Source organism: Schistocerca americana, chromosome 8, assembly GCF_021461395.2.
Source record: "Schistocerca americana isolate TAMUIC-IGC-003095 chromosome 8, iqSchAmer2.1, whole genome shotgun sequence".
Lineage (NCBI taxonomy): Eukaryota > Metazoa > Arthropoda > Insecta > Orthoptera > Acrididae > Schistocerca > Schistocerca americana.
This window is the reverse complement of record NC_060126.1, coordinates 74,180,311-74,204,462: the sequence shown is the minus strand read 5'-3', so window position 1 is coordinate 74,204,462 and position 24,152 is coordinate 74,180,311. Positions and strand designations below refer to the sequence as shown.

Genomic DNA, 24,152 nt, shown 5'->3' with positions numbered 1-24,152 from the left:
GGGCGTACACCACGTCCATGGCCGTCACAGTCTTGCGCTTGGCGTGCTCAGTGTACGTCACCGCGTCGCGGATCACGTTCTCCAGGAACACCTTCAGCACCCCGCGGGTCTCCTCGTAGATCAGACCAGAGATGCGCTTCACGCCGCCCCTGCGAGCCAGGCGGCGGATGGCGGGCTTCGTGATGCCCTGGATGTTGTCGCGCAACACCTTGCGGTGCCGCTTGGCGCCACCCTTGCCGAGCCCCTTTCCTCCCTTGCCGCGGCCTGTCATCCTTCCTTCCTCGGGCAAAGCAAAACGTGCACAAACAGCAGCTGCAGCGGCTGGCGAGTCGGCTACGGTCTGCGCCCAGCGCGCCCGCCGCCCCCCTATATAGACTCTGGCCCGCCCTCCCCCCACCACGCGCAACCGAGGGCATATAAGCGCAGCACGGAGGCGCGCGGGCCCGTTGTCAAGGCAGCACCGGACGCCGCGCCGCACCTAACCTCCACGCACGCCGCTCCGCTACCGCTACCGCTACCGCCATGGCCCGCACAAAGCAAACGGCCCGCAAGTCCACCGGCGGAAAGGCGCCGCGCAAACAGCTCGCCACCAAGGCGGCGAGGAAGAGCGCGCCCGCCACCGGAGGCGTCAAGAAGCCCCACCGCTACAGGCCGGGCACCGTCGCCCTGCGAGAAATCAGGCGCTACCAGAAGAGCACAGAGCTGCTCATCCGCAAGCTGCCATTCCAGCGCCTAGTGCGCGAGATCGCCCAGGACTTCAAGACCGACCTGCGCTTCCAGAGCTCCGCAGTCATGGCCCTGCAGGAGGCCAGCGAGGCCTACCTCGTCGGCCTCTTCGAAGACACCAACCTGTGCGCAATCCACGCCAAGCGCGTCACCATCATGCCCAAGGACATCCAGCTCGCGCGCCGCATCCGCGGCGAGCGCGCCTAAACCGCGCCGCGGCACCGCACCGCACAAACAAAAACGGCCCTTTTCAGGGCCACTAACATCTCTCCGTCGCGAGCAAACTTTGTCGGTCGCCTGCCTCTCGCCCCGCAACCCAAAAACAAAAACCACCACTTCCCGTCCGTCCGCCACACCCGCTCACTCTGCCTGCCTGCTAGCAGCGCGCAACAATCACACATCATCCCTCCCCGGCGCTCAAAGCGCACAATACCCAACGGCCGACGTCACACCGCACGGGTGGCTGGCCGGCCGCCGCTTTCGTTTCGAAAACAAAACAACCCGCACTCCACTCCGACGGCCAACGGCCAGGCAGGCGCGCTCGCTCGCTCTACACGCCACCGAAATCCCCGCCGACTCCTTCCGCATCTCAACGTGCCCCCCGTTGCAAAACATAACACACACACACACACACACACACACACACACACAAAGGAACAAAACAAAACAAAGACCAGACACGACTCGACAAGACAGACATCCGAGAAGAACGAACGCAGGCAAGCCAACCAACGTATTCAAACAAAACAACGTGACAGAAAACCAACCGTCGGCCGCCGCCACAAACACGGCGACAATCAACCACGACAACAACAACAACAACAACAACAACAACACCGCTTACCGCTACCGCCGCCCACACCCGCCACCGACCCCCGCAATCCAACCACCACGGCACGCAAACAGCATCCCCACGGGCATACAGAAACGCCAGACAGACACCCACACCAAACGCAACACGACAATCAAAACCTTCCCCGACGTGCTTTGATGGCCCTGAGAAGGGCCGTTTTGGGCCGCGCGTCTCTTGCGCGCCACTAGACGACGACGGGGGGTGGGGACGACGGAGTCAAGCGCCAAACCCTTCCATTCCCATCTCTTTCTCCTCTACTCTACTTCTTCTTCTTGGGCGAAGCCTTCGCCTTAGACGGCGTCGTCGCCTTCTTCGGGCGCGGCGCCTTCGGCTTCTTCGTCGGAACCTTGGCGGCCTTCTTCGCCTTCGACGGCGACTTGGCCTTGGCCGGCTTGGCCGCAGCCGCCTTCTTCGCACCCGCGGGAGCGGCCGACGCCGCAGACGCCTTCTTGGCGGCGCCCGCCTTCCGACCGGTCGCCGCCTTCACGCCACCAGCCTTCTTTGCGCCGGCCGCACGGGCGCCCTTCTTCTCCTTGCTGGCCGGAGCGGCGCGCTTCTTCTTGGCACCGCCGGCACGAGCCTTGCCGCCCTCGGCCGCCCCCCCGCCGCCGGCGCCGGCAAGCTTGAACGAGCCGGACGCGCCCTTCCCCTTCGTCTGCACCAGCTCGCCCGCCACGACGGCCGACTTGAGGTACTTCTTGATAAACGGCGCCAGCTTCTCCGCGTCCAGCTTGTAGTGCGCGGCTATGTACTTCTTGATCGCCTGCAGCGACGACCCGCCGCGCTCCTTCAGACTCTTGATGGCGGCCGTCACCATCTCAGAGGTGCGCGGGTGCGCAGGCTTGGCGCGCGGCTTCTTCGCAGACGACGCAGACTTGGCCTTCTTCGTAGTGCCGGTGGCGGCGGGTGCCGCAGCAGTCTCGTTCGTAGCCGCCTGATCTGCCATTTCGACGACGCGCGTAACACACAGCGAGAGCGAGCGGGACGGCAGGCACGCAAGCACAGCACAGCAGCAGAGCAGAGAATCACAAGGCCCAGCCAGTGTCGCGGGCGGGCGCGGACGGCCGAGAGAGCGGCCGCCACTCTGCGCGCCGCCGCGCCGCGCCTCCCGCGCTTGCTACCGCCCAACGTCCGACAGCCTGTGCGGAGCAGCCCCAAACCTGCGCCACAACCGCCCGCGCCTTTCAAACCACCGAGGATGGGGCTACACACAGCCACACCACAGTCGCCAACCAGTCGCCACGGCAGCGCCGCAAACCACGGCCAAACTGCAGCTACCGCGCGCTACAGCCTGGGTCGGCCCGCCGAGAATCGCCGCCCCCGCCCAAATGCCGCCCCCACAGCCCCAGCCGACGACCCGCCACAATGGCCAAACCTTCGGCAAAACTCCCACACCGTCGCCGCGGCAGCCCGGCCAGCGCGGCCGGCGCCACAGCCACACAAGCCGAGGCGTGCGGCGATGACGGCCGTGCAAACGCGCCTCCGCCGCCCCATCGCCTTCCGTCGCCCTCCCGCCGTTTCCCGATCGGCCCGCAGCCGTCGGGCCACATCGCGCGCCGTCCTCCTCCTCTCGCCCGCCAACATTCACAGCCGTTTCTCAACAATTGCCCGCCGCAAACGGACGCCGCCTGCGCAACAGGCGCCGCCGCCCCTCGCCGCTTCCGACCCAACCCCTCGACCGAGGCAAACCGCAATCCGAATCTACAGACCAACCCAATCTGCCGTCAAGCACACACGACAGCCGACCTTACACGTTACGCGTTACACATTACGTTTACACGTCTACGTTAGGTTAGGTTAGGTGGACGTGGGTTAGGTTAAGGGGACTTGGGTTAGGTTAAGCGTCAAACTTAGGTTAAGCATTCAAACACGTCAGGCGTCAGAGGTTAGGTTAGGTTGGGTTAGGTTAGGTTAGGTTAGGTTAGGTTAGGTTAGGTTAGGTTAGGTTAGGTTAGGTTAGGTTACACGTTAGGTTAAGGGGTCAGTGCTAGGTTAAGAAGCGTCAAACGTAGGTTAAAAAAGCGTTCAAACGTGAGGCGTGAGCCGGACAGCTTACCTTACGTAGACGTTAGGGGCTCACAGGCTGAGCTCACCTCGCCACACCACAGGTTAGGTTCGGTTCGGTTCGGTTCGCTCGGCTCAGCGTAAAGCGCCGAGGTCAGGGTTACGTTCGTTCACCTTCGGGCGCCACACTTTCGGTTGAAAGGTCGCGACGGGACGACGTCGGCAGGCACGCCGCAAACGAACAAAAACGTACAGACGACGTCGGAAACCGCCGACAGACGGGGGAGCAGCACGACCACGACCAGACACCGAGCGCGAACGAGACACACGCGAACCACCCCCACCGGCCAAAGGGCACCACACAACAACCCAGAGCACCACGTGTCGACACCAGAGCAACCCGCCGCTCACGCGACATGGCTGGCACCGAAGGGCAACCGCCCGCAACTGCGCTTTCCGCGCCGGCCCGGATGCACGTCGTGCTACAACAACACCACTACCGTACACAGCCGCTGTTCACAACATCACTATCAATGGCGCGCCCGCGGCTCGCCGCCGTCGCAGTCGCAGCCCCAACGCCAGCACTTTTGCACCACCATTCACACGCACCGCAACACAGCTCGCCGACACAGCCGAACAAAACAAACACCACACAACAACAGCAACAGCAACAACGCCGCCGCCTCTACTTGTGCCGGCGACCCACCCCGCCGATGGCGCACCTTTCGCCAGCCGGCAATCGACACACACGCACCCACCCACCGGGGCCCAGTGCAAAAAAAAAAAAAAAAAAACACACAAAAACAAAAAAACCAAACAACACAAACGACACGGGAAGCGCACACCGCCACTTCGCGCGCACGCCACCAACCAGTCGTCGTCTCAAAATAACAAACACAAACAAAATAAACTAACAACTAGGGCAACACAAAACAAAAACGCCTCGCACGAACCGCCCACAAAAAGGACAAGCACACGCACAGCCTCTGCTGACGACCACGACGCAGCGGCACGCTGCTCCTGTCCCGCGCCCCGCGCCCCACTCGATTCACAACTCACGCGACACCGTCAACGACGGGCTCGCTTCCCGCAACCTACCACCTTTCCGCCACGACGCACAGCCCCAGCCCCACCCGACGACGCCCGTGGCAACGACTGCACTTTCACCACCGCCTCCCCCTTCCCCCCCAAAACACACACACACACACAGCCAGCCAAAAACGCACTCGCGACCCACACATGCACGTGCATCGGCACACGCCAACCAGTCAACGTCGACAACCACACGCAAGGCTCGAAACGAAACCGGCGTCCTTCCACGTTGCCATCAAGCTACGCGACACAAGACACAAGGAACCAACACAACAGCCGGCCCCACTAATTCCCACTCTCACGCCGCAAAAAGCACACCGAAACCGCCAAACGCACGCACATTCCCCTTCGCACTGACACCACCGACCGGCTCGCTACCACACACCTCTCGGCAGCCGTTTCACGCCAATTCGCCACACCGCCCACACAGTCGACAAGCGCCCGCCCTGTACGGCACACGCAACGACGCAGCGCAGCAAAGGGCGCCCGCAACACATACCTCTCCGCCGCCCGACGCGCCAACCGCCACACCACACCGCCAGCCACTCGCAAATTGTGCACTGCCACCAGCCACACGTCCAACACGCCGCGCCGCCTCCGGCCACCCGCCAGGGGGCGCTCACGTCCGCGACAACAGCGCGGCCCGCCGGGCCGGGCCGGGCCGAACCAACCGAGCCGCCGCTGCTCTGCACTCGGCACGGCCACACCCTGCTGCAGACCGGGCTCGTCCCTCTGTACGCGTCTGCCTGCGCATCAACACAACACGACCTTTTTTTTTTTTTTTTTTCTCTCTACCGCCATCCCTCCTTCTCGCGTTTTACTCGTTGTTGCAGCAGCGGCGCACACCTACACATCCACAGCCCCAGCCGAGCCGGCCTCACCTCAGGGCCCGCCGCCAGCGTCTCCTCCTCGGGCACAGGTGCGGTGCTGTGGCCGCCCATCCAACCGCATTGCTGGCCGTCCAGCCACCAGGCGTTCCCACTGCCGCGAGCCACGCCGCGCACCGACCCTGCTGCAGAAAACGAAGCATAGCCAGAGACCGACCGATACACAAAGCAAGCCGTCGCCTCGCCTCTTGTCCTTCCTGCCTTCCTTCCGCCCCCGCCCTTCTCACACCACCGCCTCTCCACTTTCGCCCCCCCCCCCTCCTTTTTTTTTTTTTTTTTTTTTTTTTGTTTTCTTCTTTCTTTCTTTCTTTCTTTCTTTCTTTGGCCCTCTCTCCTTCCCGCCATGGCGGTTACGGCACCGCCTGCAGCGGCAGATTTTTTGCGCCCACACGCCTACTCCTACCACCATTAACCTTGCCCTGCCCTGCCCATCAACGTCGCAGTCGAACCGACGCTTGCCAACACACTGCCCACGTTCCTTTCTCTTTTCGGCCTACGCCCATTACGCGCCGCCGCCACAGCACCTTCCCTTCCCACAACACACCGACGTCATCACACGCACCCAAAACAGGGGCCACGACCGTGTTCCTCGCCCACTCCCATCCCGCACGGTACGCACATTCCCAACTACTACCGCGCACCCTCCCTTTCCAATCTGTGTGTCTCTGTGTCTGTGTCCTGTCCGCGCGTGACGCCTCTCAACATCCGCCGTCCCCCGTCCCGTTTTCGCCCCCATGCCGTCGTCGCGCCGCCTCCTCCCCGTCCACCGCCGCCCCTGTCCGCCCCGCACCACACCATACACCGCTGCTTGTCCCGGCCGTTGCCACCAAAGGCGCCGACCGCAAACGCGACACGCCGCAGCCCCCGTGCGTCTCGCGCTCGCTTGCATCTCCGTGCCGACGCTGCCTCTCTTCCCACTCGCACTCGACCTCGACAACACAGTCTTTGGCTCCGCCACTGCGTGTTCCGGTGGTACGCACGCTGCAACACGTATGTATTCATTACCAGAGCGATGGCGAGGCATGACAGCATCTCTGTCTGACCAGAGAGTTCTTTATCGCTGCTAGTCGGCGCTTGGACCGCGCCAGACGACAGTAGTGGCACGCACCGGGTCGCCAGGAACAGTTGTTATATATATTGTAGCGCGAGTCGGGAGAGGTAGTAGTCGGTCGACAGTAGTAGCGGGTGGACGGTTGTACTGAGCGGGCGTCGGCGGCGTGCTCTGCTCGTCTCGCGACTCTGGTCACGGTTCGGGACGATGTATAGTATATTGTGTTATAATCAAAAAGGTGGTGTGACGCTGCATTGCGCAAATCTGATAACGTATGTTCATTGTACTTCTTTTGTTCAACAACAAAAGCCCCACTATTACTTTTTTTCTAAAGTAACTTTTGTCTCTTAACGAAAAACATTCACTTTTTAAAGACTACTTCCTATGGCATTTCCCTCCAAGGAGTGCAATTAATTACCAGCCAGCACTCATTCATTGCACACAGCTGTGTAAGGGGTATCTACAATTGAGGAGCGGATATAAATGCAATTTTTTTGTTTTTTTTTTGTGTGTGTGTTGTAACCTCCCAGCAAAATTTAAAATAATGGACAATGTTATTTACGGATGCTAATGGACATTGCGCTAATTGTAACCTCGCCCACAATGAGAGGTATTGAAAATGGCAACAAAAATGTGAAATTCGCAATCTGACTCAAATATAAAGTCTTCACACAACATTTACAAAAGTCCGTTCAGTGACAAGAAACTTCAATTAAACCGAAATATCGGTCTTTGGCCCTGTGCAAAACAATCAGAATTAAAGTCTTACCTCCGAATAAATGGATGTCACATTTCTGCTCTGGTTGTTGCGCAGCGCTTGGAGGAACTGCATTGCAAATAATAATATTCTCTTTTTTTGTGATTTTAGTGACATTTTTCTTCAAAGACGTGGAATGAAATGTGAAGTGCAACGAACTCTTTAGTTCAATAAAAAATTAAATGTTTGAAAAATGCTTTTGAAATAAAAATTATTATTGGGGAACTTGTTGGAGAATAATTACAATTTTTCATTATCTAATGATTATATTAATTAACAGTATACCTTATTCACCATCTTGACCAGTGTTGCCGACCGCCTACATCACACAACCGCACTCGGCTGCTACTACTGACCGACCGCTCTGCATGACGACTATTAGCGTACTGCACGCGACGACTACTGACAGAGTACAGCCCTCAACTACACAGAGCTACGGACTCGCAACGACTACTGACAGACTGACTGACTGAGAACCGCTCGCAACACTCGCGCAGTCCAGCGCAAACTCTCTGGTCACAGATGCTACAATGTCTCGCCATCGCTACTATGTTACATACGTGTTTCAGTGTCTTTTTCATTGGGGTAACGATCTTTGGCTCTTTTTATTCTGAATACAGGGCCAAAGGTCAACGCTGCTGCCCTTATACAATTTATCAGGTTTCATTATGTCTGTTGCAATGTTACATACGGTTCACTCTTTCATTAATATTATCGTTGGGTTTGTTTTGTAGGGACGTTAACATTCTGGCACATTTTTATTATCATCGGACTCTCTGCTATTTGTGCAGGGAGGTTATACCTGGGTCCATTTCCATTTCCATTTACATTTTAATATTGATAGACTTTTTGTTTTCTTTTTTGTTTCTTGTTGTTTTTTTTTTTTTGTTTTGTTTTTCCCGCTCTCACCACCACCGCCGCATCACGCCTTCCGTTTTCTTGGTTTCTTTTCTGTTCTTCAACATCACCGCGCCCCATTTCCACACCACAGCCATCAGCCTCCAAGACGGGCGGGCGCAGTGTGCCATTTCCGGCGCACAAGCACACCCGTACGGTACTCTCCTCGCCCCCACGCCACCAACAACACAGCGACCACGCGGCTTTCAGGCATGGCACGGCACGGCACGGCACCGGCGAAATGCGCCGCCCCCGCCCCTCCGCGCATCCGTCCGTCTCGCCACGTTCACTGACAGCCGCGTCTGCGGCTACACCACGACAACCACAACACAACACCGCTCCCCTCCCTGGCAACTCACATTGTTTTTCTCCTCCTCTTTTGCACAAACCACAACGCCGAGCACAGGCGCAAGCCACCCACACCGCGCCCCTCCCCGTCCCGTCTTTGGCCGCCGCTCCTCGTTTCCTCGTTTGCCCCCTCCCATCTCCCGAAATGCCATGCCAGCAGCGTTACGCATGCCCCTCCCCTGTCCACACAACACTACCGCCTAACGAACAGCCTTTTCCGGGCCACATGCAGGGCACGCCCACCTCCAAACACTGCCAATTCACGGACGCACACACACACTTTCCCGACACCTTTCTGTACGGAGGGTGCGTCATCTCGACCGTGACAGAGTGACGGCAACTATCGACGATCCATTTCCCCCCACTGGTAAAACATGTCCACTAACACCTACATACATCATTCAAGTACACAGACAATAGCATACACACAATGGGAGGGCACACGAACATGGACGGCACGGCACTGTCATACACTCTTCCTCAGAACCATATCAACAAACGTTACGTACATCCGGGAAAGCGAAAGCGAACGCGAAAGCGAAAGCAAAAGCAAAGGCAAAGCCCAATGCAGCCGTCAAAGGTAACGTTCACCACGGCAGACACTTGCAGCCGCGCCGCCGTTAAACGCATTTCAGTGCGGCTCCAATACGCCTCCGACACGGGAACGTTCCGTTGCTCTACGAATGCGTTTCCTCCCCTTTTTCCCTTCCTCTCTCTTTTGCCCCCCCTCCTTGCACTCTTGCCTCATTCCTCACGTTCTGCCCAGACATTCGACCGATCAAAGTCAACCTTTCGTTACCGTTCTCAGCGCGACGGTGTACAACAGTATGACGGGTGTGCCCAAGACTTCGGTTCAGTTGCGTGACGCCGGTCTATCGCGCCGATCGACAGTTACTCAGGGGGCGACGGATCGGACCACGTCACCGACACACAAAACACTTTCAAACAAACAAATACATACCGGATGGACACAGACAAACACGTGTACAGACATTCGCCAAACAAACGACCGCCGCCGCCGCCGTCGTCGTCTAGCGTGCATCTTGAATGACGACATCGGTGTGCGTGCGTCGTACGCAATCAGTCAGACACGGCTATCAAACATCAGAGTCGAATGGTACATCATCGTGCGTGTCGCCGTACACGTACAGTACAATACAACAACAAAACAATGCGTCTTAATGGCACGTTCATTTCAACGTCACTCACACACCTCCACGCTGCAGTTACGTCGCACCATTGTCAAACTCGGCGTACAGCAAAGGGAATAGTGGGCGGCAAAAAAAACCAAACAAAAACATTTCACATTTCACCCTCGCCATGTATGATGTGCAAAAAAACAAACCCGCAAACGGCCGTCGTTACGGTGACACAAAAGTCGCCGATCACACTGTCCCCCCTCGCAGACGGGTAACACACACACACACACACACACACACCAACAACACCAATGGGTCAAAAACCACGCCAACGAGGCGTGCCACCATTCCACGCCACGGCGACCAACCTCGTGGCCGTACCCCGCGCAACACGCTTTGACGCGCCCCCCCACCCACAATCAAAATGCACACATACATCACAGCCGTCCACACAAACAACAACAACAATTCCGCCCTTCCCGCAAAAGGCAAGTTGGTGGCCCTGAAAAGGGCCGTTTTGCCGCTCTCGCAACGGAGGAGCCTTCTCCATCCTTCCTTCCATTCCAGAGCCACCTCCTTACTTGGAGCTCGTGTACTTGGTCACCGCCTTCGTGCCCTCGCTCACGGCGTGCTTGGCCAGCTCGCCAGGCAGCAACAGCCGCACAGCGGTCTGGATCTCGCGGGACGTGATGGTCGAGCGCTTGTTGTAGTGCGCCAGGCGAGAAGCCTCGGCCGCAATGCGCTCGAAAATGTCGTTCACGAAGCTGTTCATGATGCTCATCGCCTTCGACGAGATGCCCGTGTCAGGGTGCACCTGCTTCAGCACCTTGTAGATGTAGATGGCATAGCTCTCCTTCCTCTTGCGCTTCTTCTTCTTGTCGCCCTTCGAAATGTTCTTCTGCGCCTTGCCAGCCTTCTTGGCGGCCTTCCCGCTAGTCTTGGGCGGCATCTCGAACCAACGTACGGCAGCAGCAACACCAGTAGCAAGCGCTCCGCTCTAGTCAGCGTCTCCCCACACAGTGGCACCCGCCGCCAGCCGCCGCCGCACCTTTACCAGCTCGCCCTGTTGCGGCCGCCGACCAATGGGGCGCGCGCGCAACCGGCCGCCGCACCCGAGCCCATAAAGCACCCCCACCCCGGCTGCGCCGGCACGCACTCCGCTGCTCGACTCGCTGCCGCTCGCACCGGTCGTTTTCGTTTCCGTTTCGTGTGCACCGTCGCTAGCCCATCGCCATGTCCGGACGCGGAAAGGGAGGCAAAGTCAAGGGCAAGTCAAAGTCCCGCTCAAGCAGGGCTGGGCTCCAGTTCCCGGTCGGCAGAATCCACCGCCTCCTGCGCAAGGGAAACTACGCAGAGCGCGTCGGCGCCGGGGCGCCCGTCTACCTCGCCGCCGTCATGGAGTACCTCGCGGCTGAGGTGCTCGAGCTGGCCGGAAACGCGGCCCGCGACAACAAGAAGACGCGCATCATCCCGCGCCACCTGCAGCTTGCCATCCGCAACGACGAGGAGCTCAACAAGCTCCTGTCGGGCGTCACCATCGCACAGGGTGGTGTCCTGCCCAACATCCAGGCCGTCCTGCTGCCAAAGAAGACCGAGAAGAAGGCCTAAAGGAGGCCAGGCAATCGCAGCGCCGCGTGCTCCCCTGCACGCAACGCGCTTTGCCGGCTCGGCCCACAACAATCGGCCCTTTTCAGGGCCACCACACACACCTACGTCCAAAGCAAAATTTCAGTCGTACTCGCCGCACCTTGTTTTGTTTTAACTTTGCACTGTCACAGCACAGCCGCCGCCGGCGCACGTCCGCCATCTTGTCGTCCACACAGCCCGTGTGGCCCAACACACACACACACACACACACACACACACACACACACATTTTGCACGGTCGCAGTCGCCTTCCAAACCGACAACGGCAGCAATAATGACCATTGTTAAAGGGAGGCGTGTCGACACACCGCCCTCCACTCCCGCGCGCAACGGCCGTCGACACGAACGAAACAGCTGATCCGGCCGCCTATGCCCACACGCCTTGCCTCGGAAACCCCAACGCCGCCGCAAACAAACACACAGAGACAAACCACGCAAGCAAATAATCACCGCCTCTCGCACAACAACACACAGCCCGCCATCTCCGTCGCGATCGATACAAAGACACACAATAACAAACACACAAACGAAGCAGCTCCACACACAGCCAGCCACATGACACGTTTCCTTTCCTTCTCCCCTCCCAGTCACATCACGTCGCTCAAACGGAAAGAAAGAAAGAAACAAACAAACAAACAACACAGCGCACACACGCAGCAACAACACAGACTCTTTCGCACTTTTCAACTTCCGAACAGTGTGGTGGCCCTGAAAAGGGCCGTTTTCTAGTCTCTCCCACCCACAAGCACGGCCGCGGGAAGGCCAGCGCCCGCTGCGACGCAGCCTAACCGCCGAAACCGTACAGGGTGCGCCCCTGCCTCTTCAGGGCGTACACCACGTCCATGGCCGTCACAGTCTTGCGCTTGGCGTGCTCAGTGTACGTCACCGCGTCGCGGATCACGTTCTCCAGGAACACCTTCAGCACCCCGCGGGTCTCCTCGTAGATCAGACCAGAGATGCGCTTCACGCCGCCCCTGCGAGCCAGGCGGCGGATGGCGGGCTTCGTGATGCCCTGGATGTTGTCGCGCAACACCTTGCGGTGCCGCTTGGCGCCACCCTTGCCGAGCCCCTTTCCTCCCTTGCCGCGGCCTGTCATCCTTCCTTCCTCGGGCAAAGCAAAACGTGCACAAACAGCAGCTGCAGCGGCTGGCGAGTCGGCTACGGTCTGCGCCCAGCGACTCCGACTCCGTTACTCATGTGCCTACCTGAGGCACGTGTGTGAGCAGGGTAAGCACTTGTGTGCTGTTCCTGCAGGACCTGAAAGAGATGTTTTGAAAAGACTTCCTAACTGTTGTTGGGGTCCTCTCGGTGTTTATCTCGTGGGTCCTGGTGTTGTTGGGGGAAGGGTTATTCCCGCAACAGGTCCGGCCAACGGGTAGTTGGTCGATGGTGTTGCTGCTGGCCCAAGCCCCGAATGAGCCGATTGCGGGATTGACCCGCTTTTTGGTAAAACTGACGTGCTAGGACTCGGAATCGGTCCCGCAACGTCAGGATACCCGTGTCTTCATGGAGAAAAGTGGTTGGGTAGAACCTGGGAAGGCCCAGCGCAAGCTTCAGCGCCTTGTTTTGGACGCATTGTAGCGATCGTATCGAGGAGTCGGCGGCATTGCCCCACACCACGGCCGCGTACTCTAACACTGGACGTACCAGTGTCAGATACAGCGTGATGCCGTGACGGGAGGGCAATGTGGACTCCGGGTTTAACAAGGGATAGAGTGCACGAAGCCGCCCTATTGCCTTGTTTCGGATCCACTGGATGTGTGGGGCCCAGGTGAGCCGCTGGTCTAGTCTCACTCCGAGGTAGGTAGCTGTTTTTGACCACGGGATGGGGCCTCCCGCGATGTGTAGGGCTTCTAGGTTTGGCGGCACTCTGCGCTTCGTGAACGCCACCGCCTGGCTCTTGCCAGCGTTAAATTTAAGGCGCCACATGGTGGCCCAAGCACCGAGCGCTTCACATCCTTGCTGGAGGCGACGCCCCATGGTATGCGCGTTCATGCTCCGGGTGAACAGAGCAGTGTCGTCCGCATAGAGGGCCAACTCTACTCCGTTCACTCGCGGAGCGTCGGCGGTGAAGAGCGAGTAGAGTATGGGGCCTAGTACCGATCCCTGCGGTACGCCGGCACGTATGGGTCTGTTTGTGGACCTTCCCTGTTCTGCCCTGACGTGGAAAGTCCTGCCAGATAAGTAGGACCTGAGAAGCACTCCGTGCGACGTCGGTACCCCGAGTACAAACAACTTGTAGACGAGGCCGTCGTGCCACACGGAGTCGAAGGCGCGTGAGACGTCCAGGAATACCGCCCCAAGGTATTCCCTCGTCTCCAGCGCCCTCATAGCTGGTTCCACGAGGCGGAGCAGCTGGTGGGTCGTGGAGTGACCTCCACGAAAACCAAACTGTTCGTCTGGCAGTATGTCTTCCTGGTCCACGTGTTGCAGAAGTCGCCGCACGTAAAGTCTCTCGAAAACCTTCGAGAGACTTGGGAGGAGGCTGATGGGTCTGTAGCTGGATGGCGACCGGGGGTCCTTGTCTTGCTTCGGGATGGCCACCACCTCGGCATGTTTCCACACCGAAGGGTAGACACCCGAGGCCAGGATTTCGTTAAAGACTGTGGCCAGGTATTGCTCGTACTCCTGAGGAAGATTCCTAAGGAGTGAGTTCGGGATGCCGTCGATGCCGCCTGCCCTCCGGGCGTTGAGCGATCGGAGTTGCAATGCGACTTCTTCGGCGGTGATGGGGTCTATGCTGTCACCCTCCTCTCGTGCGTCGAGGAAGACTGGGAGACGTTCTTCCACTAGACGGACGTGGGCCACGTCGATGTCTTCTACCACGGGTCGGAAGTTTGCCTCAAAGGTGTCCGCTAGGACACTTGCCTTGGCGTCCGGCTCGCAGTAGTGGTCCTGACCGAGTTGCAGGGGAGGAATGCGCTGCCTGCGGCGCAGAAAACCTCTCACGACTCGCCATGCACTGCCGTCATCTGGGTCAAGGGACTCGACAAGGTCGGCCCATGCTTGGTTGCGGTGTTCGCGGACGGCCGCAGTGATGGCACGACGCATGCGGTTTACGCGGCGTTTCGTTTCCGGCTGTCGCGTTATTTGCCACTCACGGAAGAGATGGTTTTTCGCAGCTATGAGCTCCCGTATTGCTTGCGGGAGGCGTCGCGACCTGTCTTGCGGCTGACGTGTGCGACCAGGTGTGGCAGTCTCTGCCGCTCGCAGGTGCGCCTGATTTAGGGAGGTGATGGCGGCTTCCGCCCCCACCTCCTCCGGATCAGGGGCATCTGTGAGGTACTCCCGTACCTCGGTTTGGAAGTGCTCGACGTTGATATTTTTGAAGGATGGACGACCGGCCCGCACCGCCGCGCCGACGACGTCTATGTCGAAGATCACCGGCAAGTGATCTGATGACAAAGCCGTCCTCGTCTCGGCAGTCGTAAACCTATCGACCCCCCTCAGTATAGCAACGTCGAGAACGTCAGGTTGTCCGCGCACTGGGATGTGGGTTGGGTCGTAGGGCCCTAGAATGATGGCGCCGTGTCTGAGGGCGGCGCGTTCAAGTCGGCGCCCGCTGACATTTGTGAGGCGGGAGTTCCAGTGGGCGGACTTTGCGTTAAAGTCCCCCCCGATGAACAGCCTCCCCCCATGTCCAGTAGGGTGTCGAAATCGGCCTCTTGCAGAACACCCCGCGGCGGCCGGTATGCCGCCACGAAGGTGATCTTGCCGACAGACGTGTTGACGGTCACGCCGGTGGCTTCAACGTGCTCGAGTTGTGGCAGTTGCACCGGGTAGTGCCGCAAGGACGACCTAACATACGCCGCCGTTCCGCCGCCGTGGGTCGGCCGGTCGGTGCGGTAGCAGCTGTAGTTTGCGACCCTGACGTGCACACCGGGTTTTAGGAATGTTTCACAGACGAGGCAGATGTCTACTGCCTCGCTGTATAGAAATTCCCTAAATTCACCCTGCTGCGGTATAAGACTGTTTGCGTTAAAAACGCAAATAGTCAGGCCATGGGTATGGTCGTTATCCATGACTGGGTGGCTGGGCGATGGCCTGGAGGGTCGTCGCAGCTGCGGAGACTAGACTGGGTAGTTGTGTCATGATTCTGTTTAATGTTTGCAGTAGCGTCTGCAGATCATCACTGATAGCGCTCGCGGCCGCGGGGGCGGGTGGCGCTGGGGCTGTACTGGGCTGGCACTGTTTTGCGACGGGTGTCTGCGCAGCAGGGGCAGCCTGTCCATTTTCGGCGCGGGTCGGGGGGGGCGGTGGGAGTAGCCCAGCAGCACTGGGTTCCGGCTGTGTGTTGGTAGGTGGTTGCAGGTTGCGGGCGGGTAGGCGGCGTTCACCGCGAGGCGGGGCCTGCTGTTCAGCAGCCCGTCTCCCGGCAACGGACGCAAAACTGACTCCTGGCTGCACTTTTTTGGCAGCCTTGCCACGCTTGCGGGATTTGAATGCGTTACAGCCCCTGTAGCTAGCAACATGCGGCTCACTGCAGTTGCAGCATTTGGGCTGTTCGTCGCGCTTTTTTGCGCAGTCACGGCTTTGGTGTGCACCTGCACACTTTACGCAACGCGCGGGCATGGTGCAGTTGTGTGCAACATGGTCTAGGCCTTGGCAGGAGTAACACTGGAGCCTCTTGCCTTTGGCCTTGAGTAGTTCGACTGAAACGTCGATGTCCGCAATTTTGTCGAGTTGGAAGATTTTCCTGTTGTCCTCGTTGTCCACTAGGACGACAAGGAACAACGGCATCTTTTTGTGCGTACGCGGCGATGTCATTAATTCTACCGTGCGCGCGGAAAAACCCGACTCCGCGAGTTGTTGTTTAAGGTGGGTAGGGTCCATCTTGATTGGCAGGTGACGTATAACCACCTTTAGTAGCTTCAGGGACTCGGTGTTGTGGGTATAGCAATGGAGTCCCTGATCCCTAACGAGATCCATGAGCTTTTTGTGCTCGTCTATGGATGTTGGGAGGACCTTGTAGACGTTATTCGATTGGACTTTGAACGACTTTACTTCCACCACTTCTTTAATCATGCGGCGGAGGTCCATGAACTCGTCGTCCCACGTCACGATTACTGGAGGGGGGCGTGTCTGTTTACGTGCTGGGGCGGCGGGTTCCGCTTCCATGACAACTTCGGTTGCCTCTGCGAACCGATTTGATGTGGCTGGCGGTGGGGCGAGCACCTTCTCAAGCCTTTTGGGCTTGGCAGTGTGCCGCCGGTTTGGTACGGTAAAACCGTCTTCCTCGGCTGTAGGGGGCGCTGTGGGTGCGTCTGCAGCAGCAGCCTTCTTTTTTGTTTGGCGCCCTTCAGGCGCGGTTGCTGCAGTTTGTTCCTCGGAGTCGGAGGTGGCTGGTCGTTTCCGTGATGCCTGTTGCGCATCCATCGGCATTTCTGCCGATAGAAGTGTCCCCAGGTTGGCTTCAGGAATTTCTAGTAGAACTGGCGTTGTTGGGTGCCGTGTTGGGTTTGGGTGGTCGCTGTCAGTCAGTCCCTGCACGGCGAGGACTGGCGCACTAGCGGCTTCTTCACTGGAATTGTCCGTTGGGGCGATCAGCAGAGCACTGGCTTCTTGAGTAGCCACGTCTGGTGACGCAACACCACTCGGGGCCGCCTCCGCCGGGGCAGCAGCGTCTTGGGTTGCTACACCCGGCAGGACTCCCGGCGGAACAATCACCTCTTCTAAGGCCGAGCGCGGCAGTCCACTCAGCAGATAGGAAGCCTCTGTTGGCGGCAGCTGTGCCAGGGCGGCGCTTAATTCGTGGCGCACGAAAAGTTTGTACGCCTTTTCCGCGGCCTCTTTTTCTGCGGGTGTTGTTGGCTTTGCTGCGCGATTCATAATCACGAACAGCTCAACTGCAGAGATGGGGTGGTAGCCTGAGGGGGCGCAAGAAGCGCCGACCGTGGACGCGGTATCGCTGTAGGCGGGTGGTGTGGCGGATGCTGCCGCCGACAGAGTGCGATCTGTCGGGACAACATCCTCTTTGGCGGTTAGGCAGCTATTATTTGGGTCCATGGGGCACCTGTAATTGAGAAAGAAAAGATGTAGGTATCTAACTCTAGTGATCGCGGACTGGTCCCACGTGAAGGGGGTCCTGGATCACAGCGTGCCCTATCGTTCCCTAGGCGTGACGCAAATCGATTCCTGAATCGATTTGTGCCACAGCCAGTAGCAGATAACACGACAATTTTGCCGCTAACAAACCCGCGTGCGAGTAGTCAGCAGGAGAGACAAGCTTTTGCTTTTGCCACGCGGGCGCCGTTGACCAACGCACCTTAACAAAGGCGCGCAGACAAAGACGCGCGAGAACAATAGCGCGAGCGAGACAATAGCAGCTGCGGTGAGCCAGAGCGTCCTCTCGCTACGGCGGCTCAGCGCAGTCTCTCTCTCTTCTCCTTCTCTGCGCCCAGCGCGCCCGCCGCCCCCCTATATAGACTCTGGCCCGCCCTCCCCCCACCACGCGCAACCGAGGGCATATAAGCGCAGCACGGAGGCGCGCGGGCCCGTTGTCAAGGCAGCACCGGACGCCGCGCCGCACCTAACCTCCACGCACGCCGCTCCGCTACCGCTACCGCTACCGCCATGGCCCGCACAAAGCAAACGGCCCGCAAGTCCACCGGCGGAAAGGCGCCGCGCAAACAGCTCGCCACCAAGGCGGCGAGGAAGAGCGCGCCCGCCACCGGAGGCGTCAAGAAGCCCCACCGCTACAGGCCGGGCACCGTCGCCCTGCGAGAAATCAGGCGCTACCAGAAGAGCACAGAGCTGCTCATCCGCAAGCTGCCATTCCAGCGCCTAGTGCGCGAGATCGCCCAGGACTTCAAGACCGACCTGCGCTTCCAGAGCTCCGCAGTCATGGCCCTGCAGGAGGCCAGCGAGGCCTACCTCGTCGGCCTCTTCGAAGACACCAACCTGTGCGCAATCCACGCCAAGCGCGTCACCATCATGCCCAAGGACATCCAGCTCGCGCGCCGCATCCGCGGCGAGCGCGCCTAAACCGCGCCGCGGCACCGCACCGCACAAACAAAAACGGCCCTTTTCAGGGCCACTAACATCTCTCCGTCGCGAGCAAACTTTGTCGGTCGCCTGCCTCTCGCCCCGCAACCCAAAAACAAAAACCACCACTTCCCGTCCGTCCGCCACACCCGCTCACTCTGCCTGCCTGCTAGCAGCGCGCAACAATCACACATCATCCCTCCCCGGCGCTCAAAGCGCACAATACCCAACGGCCGACGTCACACCGCACGGGTGGCTGGCCGGCCGCCGCTTTCGTTTCGAAAACAAAACAACCCGCACTCCACTCCGACGGCCAACGGCCAGGCAGGCGCGCTCGCTCGCTCTACACGCCACCGAAATCCCCGCCGACTCCTTCCGCATCTCAACGTGCCCCCCGTTGCAAAACATAACACACACACACACACACACACACACACACACACACACACACACACAAAGGAACAAAACAAAACAAAGACCAGACACGACTCGACAAGACAGACATCCGAGAAGAACGAACGCAGGCAAGCCAACCAACGTATTCAAACAAAACAACGTGACAGAAAACCAACCGTCGGCCGCCGCCACAAACACGGCGACAATCAACCACGACAACAACAACAACAACAACAACAACAACACCGCTTACCGCTACCGCCGCCCACACCCGCCACCGACCCCCGCAATCCAACCACCACGGCACGCAAACAGCATCCCCACGGGCATACAGAAACGCCAGACAGACACCCACACCAAACGCAACACGACAATCAAAACCTTCCCCGACGTGCTTTGATGGCCCTGAGAAGGGCCGTTTTGGGCCGCGCGTCTCTTGCGCGCCACTAGACGACGACGGGGGGTGGGGACGACGGAGTCAAGCGCCAAACCCTTCCATTCCCATCTCTTTCTCCTCTACTCTACTTCTTCTTCTTGGGCGAAGCCTTCGCCTTAGACGGCGTCGTCGCCTTCTTCGGGCGCGGCGCCTTCGGCTTCTTCGTCGGAACCTTGGCGGCCTTCTTCGCCTTCGACGGCGACTTGGCCTTGGCCGGCTTGGCCGCAGCCGCCTTCTTCGCACCCGCGGGAGCGGCCGACGCCGCAGACGCCTTCTTGGCGGCGCCCGCCTTCCGACCGGTCGCCGCCTTCACGCCACCAGCCTTCTTTGCGCCGGCCGCACGGGCGCCCTTCTTCTCCTTGCTGGCCGGAGCGGCGCGCTTCTTCTTGGCACCGCCGGCACGAGCCTTGCCGCCCTCGGCCGCCCCCCCGCCGCCGGCGCCGGCAAGCTTGAACGAGCCGGACGCGCCCTTCCCCTTCGTCTGCACCAGCTCGCCCGCCACGACGGCCGACTTGAGGTACTTCTTGATAAACGGCGCCAGCTTCTCCGCGTCCAGCTTGTAGTGCGCGGCTATGTACTTCTTGATCGCCTGCAGCGACGACCCGCCGCGCTCCTTCAGACTCTTGATGGCGGCCGTCACCATCTCAGAGGTGCGCGGGTGCGCAGGCTTGGCGCGCGGCTTCTTCGCAGACGACGCAGACTTGGCCTTCTTCGTAGTGCCGGTGGCGGCGGGTGCCGCAGCAGTCTCGTTCGTAGCCGCCTGATCTGCCATTTCGACGACGCGCGTAACACACAGCGAGAGCGAGCGGGACGGCAGGCACGCAAGCACAGCACAGCAGCAGAGCAGAGAATCACAAGGCCCAGCCAGTGTCGCGGGCGGGCGCGGACGGCCGAGAGAGCGGCCGCCACTCTGCGCGCCGCCGCGCCGCGCCTCCCGCGCTTGCTACCGCCCAACGTCCGACAGCCTGTGCGGAGCAGCCCCAAACCTGCGCCACAACCGCCCGCGCCTTTCAAACCACCGAGGATGGGGCTACACACAGCCACACCACAGTCGCCAACCAGTCGCCACGGCAGCGCCGCAAACCACGGCCAAACTGCAGCTACCGCGCGCTACAGCCTGGGTCGGCCCGCCGAGAATCGCCGCCCCCGCCCAAATGCCGCCCCCACAGCCCCAGCCGACGACCCGCCACAATGGCCAAACCTTCGGCAAAACTCCCACACCGTCGCCGCGGCAGCCCGGCCAGCGCGGCCGGCGCCACAGCCACACAAGCCGAGGCGTGCGGCGATGACGGCCGTGCAAACGCGCCTCCGCCGCCCCATCGCCTTCCGTCGCCCTCCCGCCGTTTCCCGATCGGCCCGCAGCCGTCGGGCCACATCGCGCGCCGTCCTCCTCCTCTCGCCCGCCAACATTCACAGCCGTTTCTCAACAATTGCCCGCCGCAAACGGACGCCGCCTGCGCAACAGGCGCCGCCGCCCCTCGCCGCTTCCGACCCAACCCCTCGACCGAGGCAAACCGCAATCCGAATCTACAGACCAACCCAATCTGCCGTCAAGCACACACGACAGCCGACCTTACACGTTACGCGTTACACATTACGTTTACACGTCTACGTTAGGTTAGGTTAGGTGGACGTGGGTTAGGTTAAGGGGACTTGGGTTAGGTTAAGCGTCAAACTTAGGTTAAGCATTCAAACACGTCAGGCGTCAGAGGTTAGGTTAGGTTGGGTTAGGTTAGGTTAGGTTAGGTTAGGTTAGGTTAGGTTAGGTTAGGTTAGGTTACACGTTAGGTTAAGGGGTCAGTGCTAGGTTAAGAAGCGTCAAACGTAGGTTAAAAAAGCGTTCAAACGTGAGGCGTGAGCCGGACAGCTTACCTTACGTAGACGTTAGGGGCTCACAGGCTGAGCTCACCTCGCCACACCACAGGTTAGGTTCGGTTCGGTTCGGTTCGGTTCGCTCGGCTCAGCGTAAAGCGCCGAGGTCAGGGTTACGTTCGTTCACCTTCGGGCGCCACACTTTCGGTTGAAAGGTCGCGACGGGACGACGTCGGCAGGCACGCCGCAAACGAACAAAAACGTACAGACGACGTCGGAAACCGCCGACAGACGGGGGAGCAGCACGACCACGACCAGACACCGAGCGCGAACGAGACACACGCGAACCACCCCCACCGGCCAAAGGGCACCACACAACAACCCAGAGCACCACGTGTCGACACCAGAGCAACCCGCCGCTCACGCGACATGGCTGGCACCGAAGGGCAACCGCCCGCAACTGCGCTTTCCGCGCCGGCCCGGATGCACGTCGTGCTACAACAACACCACTACCGTACACAGCCGCTGTTCACAACATCACTATCAATGGCGCGCCCGCGGCTCGCCGCCGTCGCAGTCGCAGCCCCAACGCCAGCACTTTTGCACCACCATTCACACGCACCGCAACACAGCTCGCCGACACAGCCGAACAAAACAAACACCACACAACAACAGCAACAGCAACAACGCCGCCGCCTCTACTTGTGCCGGCGACCCACCCCGCCGATGGCGCACCTTTCGCCAGCCGGCAATCGACACACACGCACCCACCCACCGGGGCCCAGTGCAAAAAAAAAAAAAAAAACCACACAAAAACAAAAAAACCAAACAACACAAACGACACGGGAAGCGCACACCGCCACTTCGCGCGCACGCCACCAACCAGTCGTCGTCTCAAAATAACAAACACAAACAAAATAAACTAACAACTAGGGCAACACAAAACAAAAACGCCTCGCACGAACCGCCCACAAAAAGGACAAGCACACGCACAGCCTCTGCTGACGACCACGACGCAGCGGCACGCTGCTCCTGTCCCGCGCCCCGCGCCCCACTCGATTCACAACTCACGCGACACCGTCAACGACGGGCTCGCTTCCCGCAACCTACCACCTTTCCGCCACGACGCACAGCCCCAGCCCCACCCGACGACGCCCGTGGCAACGACTGCACTTTCACCACCGCCTCCCCCTTCCCCCCCAAAACACACACACACACACAGCCAGCCAAAAACGCACTCGCGACCCACACATGCACGTGCATCGGCACACGCCAACCAGTCAACGTCGACAACCACACGCAAGGCTCGAAACGAAACCGGCGTCCTTCCACGTTGCCATCAAGCTACGCGACACAAGACACAAGGAACCAACACAACAGCCGGCCCCACTAATTCCCACTCTCACGCCGCAAAAAGCACACCGAAACCGCCAAACGCACGCACATTCCCCTTCGCACTGACACCACCGACCGGCTCGCTACCACACACCTCTCGGCAGCCGTTTCACGCCAATTCGCCACACCGCCCACACAGTCGACAAGCGCCCGCCCTGTACGGCACACGCAACGACGCAGCGCAGCAAAGGGCGCCCGCAACACATACCTCTCCGCCGCCCGACGCGCCAACCGCCACACCACACCGCCAGCCACTCGCAAATTGTGCACTGCCACCAGCCACACGTCCAACACGCCGCGCCGCCTCCGGCCACCCGCCAGGGGGCGCTCACGTCCGCGACAACAGCGCGGCCCGCCGGGCCGGGCCGGGCCGAACCGAACCGAGCCGCCGCTGCTCTGCACTCGGCACGGCCACACCCTGCTGCAGACCGGGCTCGTCCCTCTGTACGCGTCTGCCTGCGCATCAACACAACACGACCTTTTTTTTTTTTTTTTTTCTCTCTACCGCCATCCCTCCTTCTCGCGTTTTACTCGTTGTTGCAGCAGCGGCGCACACCTACACATCCACAGCCCCAGCCGAGCCGGCCTCACCTCAGGGCCCGCCGCCAGCGTCTCCTCCTCGGGCACAGGTGCGGTGCTGTGGCCGCCCATCCAACCGCATTGCTGGCCGTCCAGCCACCAGGCGTTCCCACTGCCGCGAGCCACGCCGCGCACCGACCCTGCTGCAGAAAACGAAGCATAGCCAGAGACCGACCGATACACAAAGCAAGCCGTCGCCTCGCCTCTTGTCCTTCCTGCCTTCCTTCCGCCCCCGCCCTTCTCACACCACCGCCTCTCCACTTTCGCCTCCCCCCCCCCCCTCCTTTTTTTTTTTTTTTTTTTTGTTTTCTTCTTTCTTTCTTTCTTTCTTTCTTTCTTTGGCCCTCTCTCCTTCCCGCCATGGCGGTTACGGCACCGCCTGCAGCGGCAGATTTTTTGCGCCCACACGCCTACTCCTACCACCATTAACCTTGCCCTGCCCTGCCCATCAACGTCGCAGTCGAACCGACGCTTGCCAACACACTGCCCACGTTCCTTTCTCTTTTCGGCCTACGCCCATTACGCGCCGCCGCCACAGCACCTTCCCTTCCCACAACACACCGACGTCATCACACGCACCCAAAACAGGGGCCACGACCGTGTTCCTCGCCCACTCCCATCCCGCACGGTACGCACATTCCCAACTACTACCGCGCACCCTCCCTTTCCAATCTGTGTGTCTCTGTGTCTGTGTCCTGTCCGCGCGTGACGCCTCTCAACATCCGCCGTCCCCCGTCCCGTTTTCGCCCCCATGCCGTCGTCGCGCCGCCTCCTCCCCGTCCACCGCCGCCCCTGTCCGCCCCGCACCACACCATACACCGCTGCTTGTCCCGGCCGTTGCCACCAAAGGCGCCGACCGCAAACGCGCCACGCCGCAGCCCCCGTGCGTCTCGCGCTCGCTTGCATCTCCGTGCCGACGCTGCCTCTCTTCCCACTCGCACTCGACCTCGACAACACAGTCTTTGGCTCCGCCACTGCGTGTTCCGGTGGTACGCACGCTGCAACACGTATGTATTCATTACCAGAGCGATGGCGAGGCATGACAGCATCTCTGTCTGACCAGAGAGTTCTTTATCGCTGCTAGTCGGCGCTTGGACCGCGCCAGACGACAGTAGTGGCACGCACCGGGTCGCCAGGAACAGTTGTTAT

The 24,152-nt window shown here is 59.9% G+C and overlaps 1 protein-coding gene across 1 annotated transcript in view; it reads right to left on the bottom strand.

The window, feature by feature from the left end:
• The window catches only part of LOC124545544, a 90,201-nt gene that overhangs the window by 35,642 nt on the left and 30,407 nt on the right, over positions 1-24,152 (bottom strand). Inside the window, exon 2 of the mRNA XM_047124491.1 lies at positions 16,401-17,414. Coding sequence (XP_046980447.1) covers positions 16,401-17,414 — 1,014 coding nt within the window. The remainder of the gene's footprint in view (positions 1-16,400; positions 17,415-24,152) is intronic.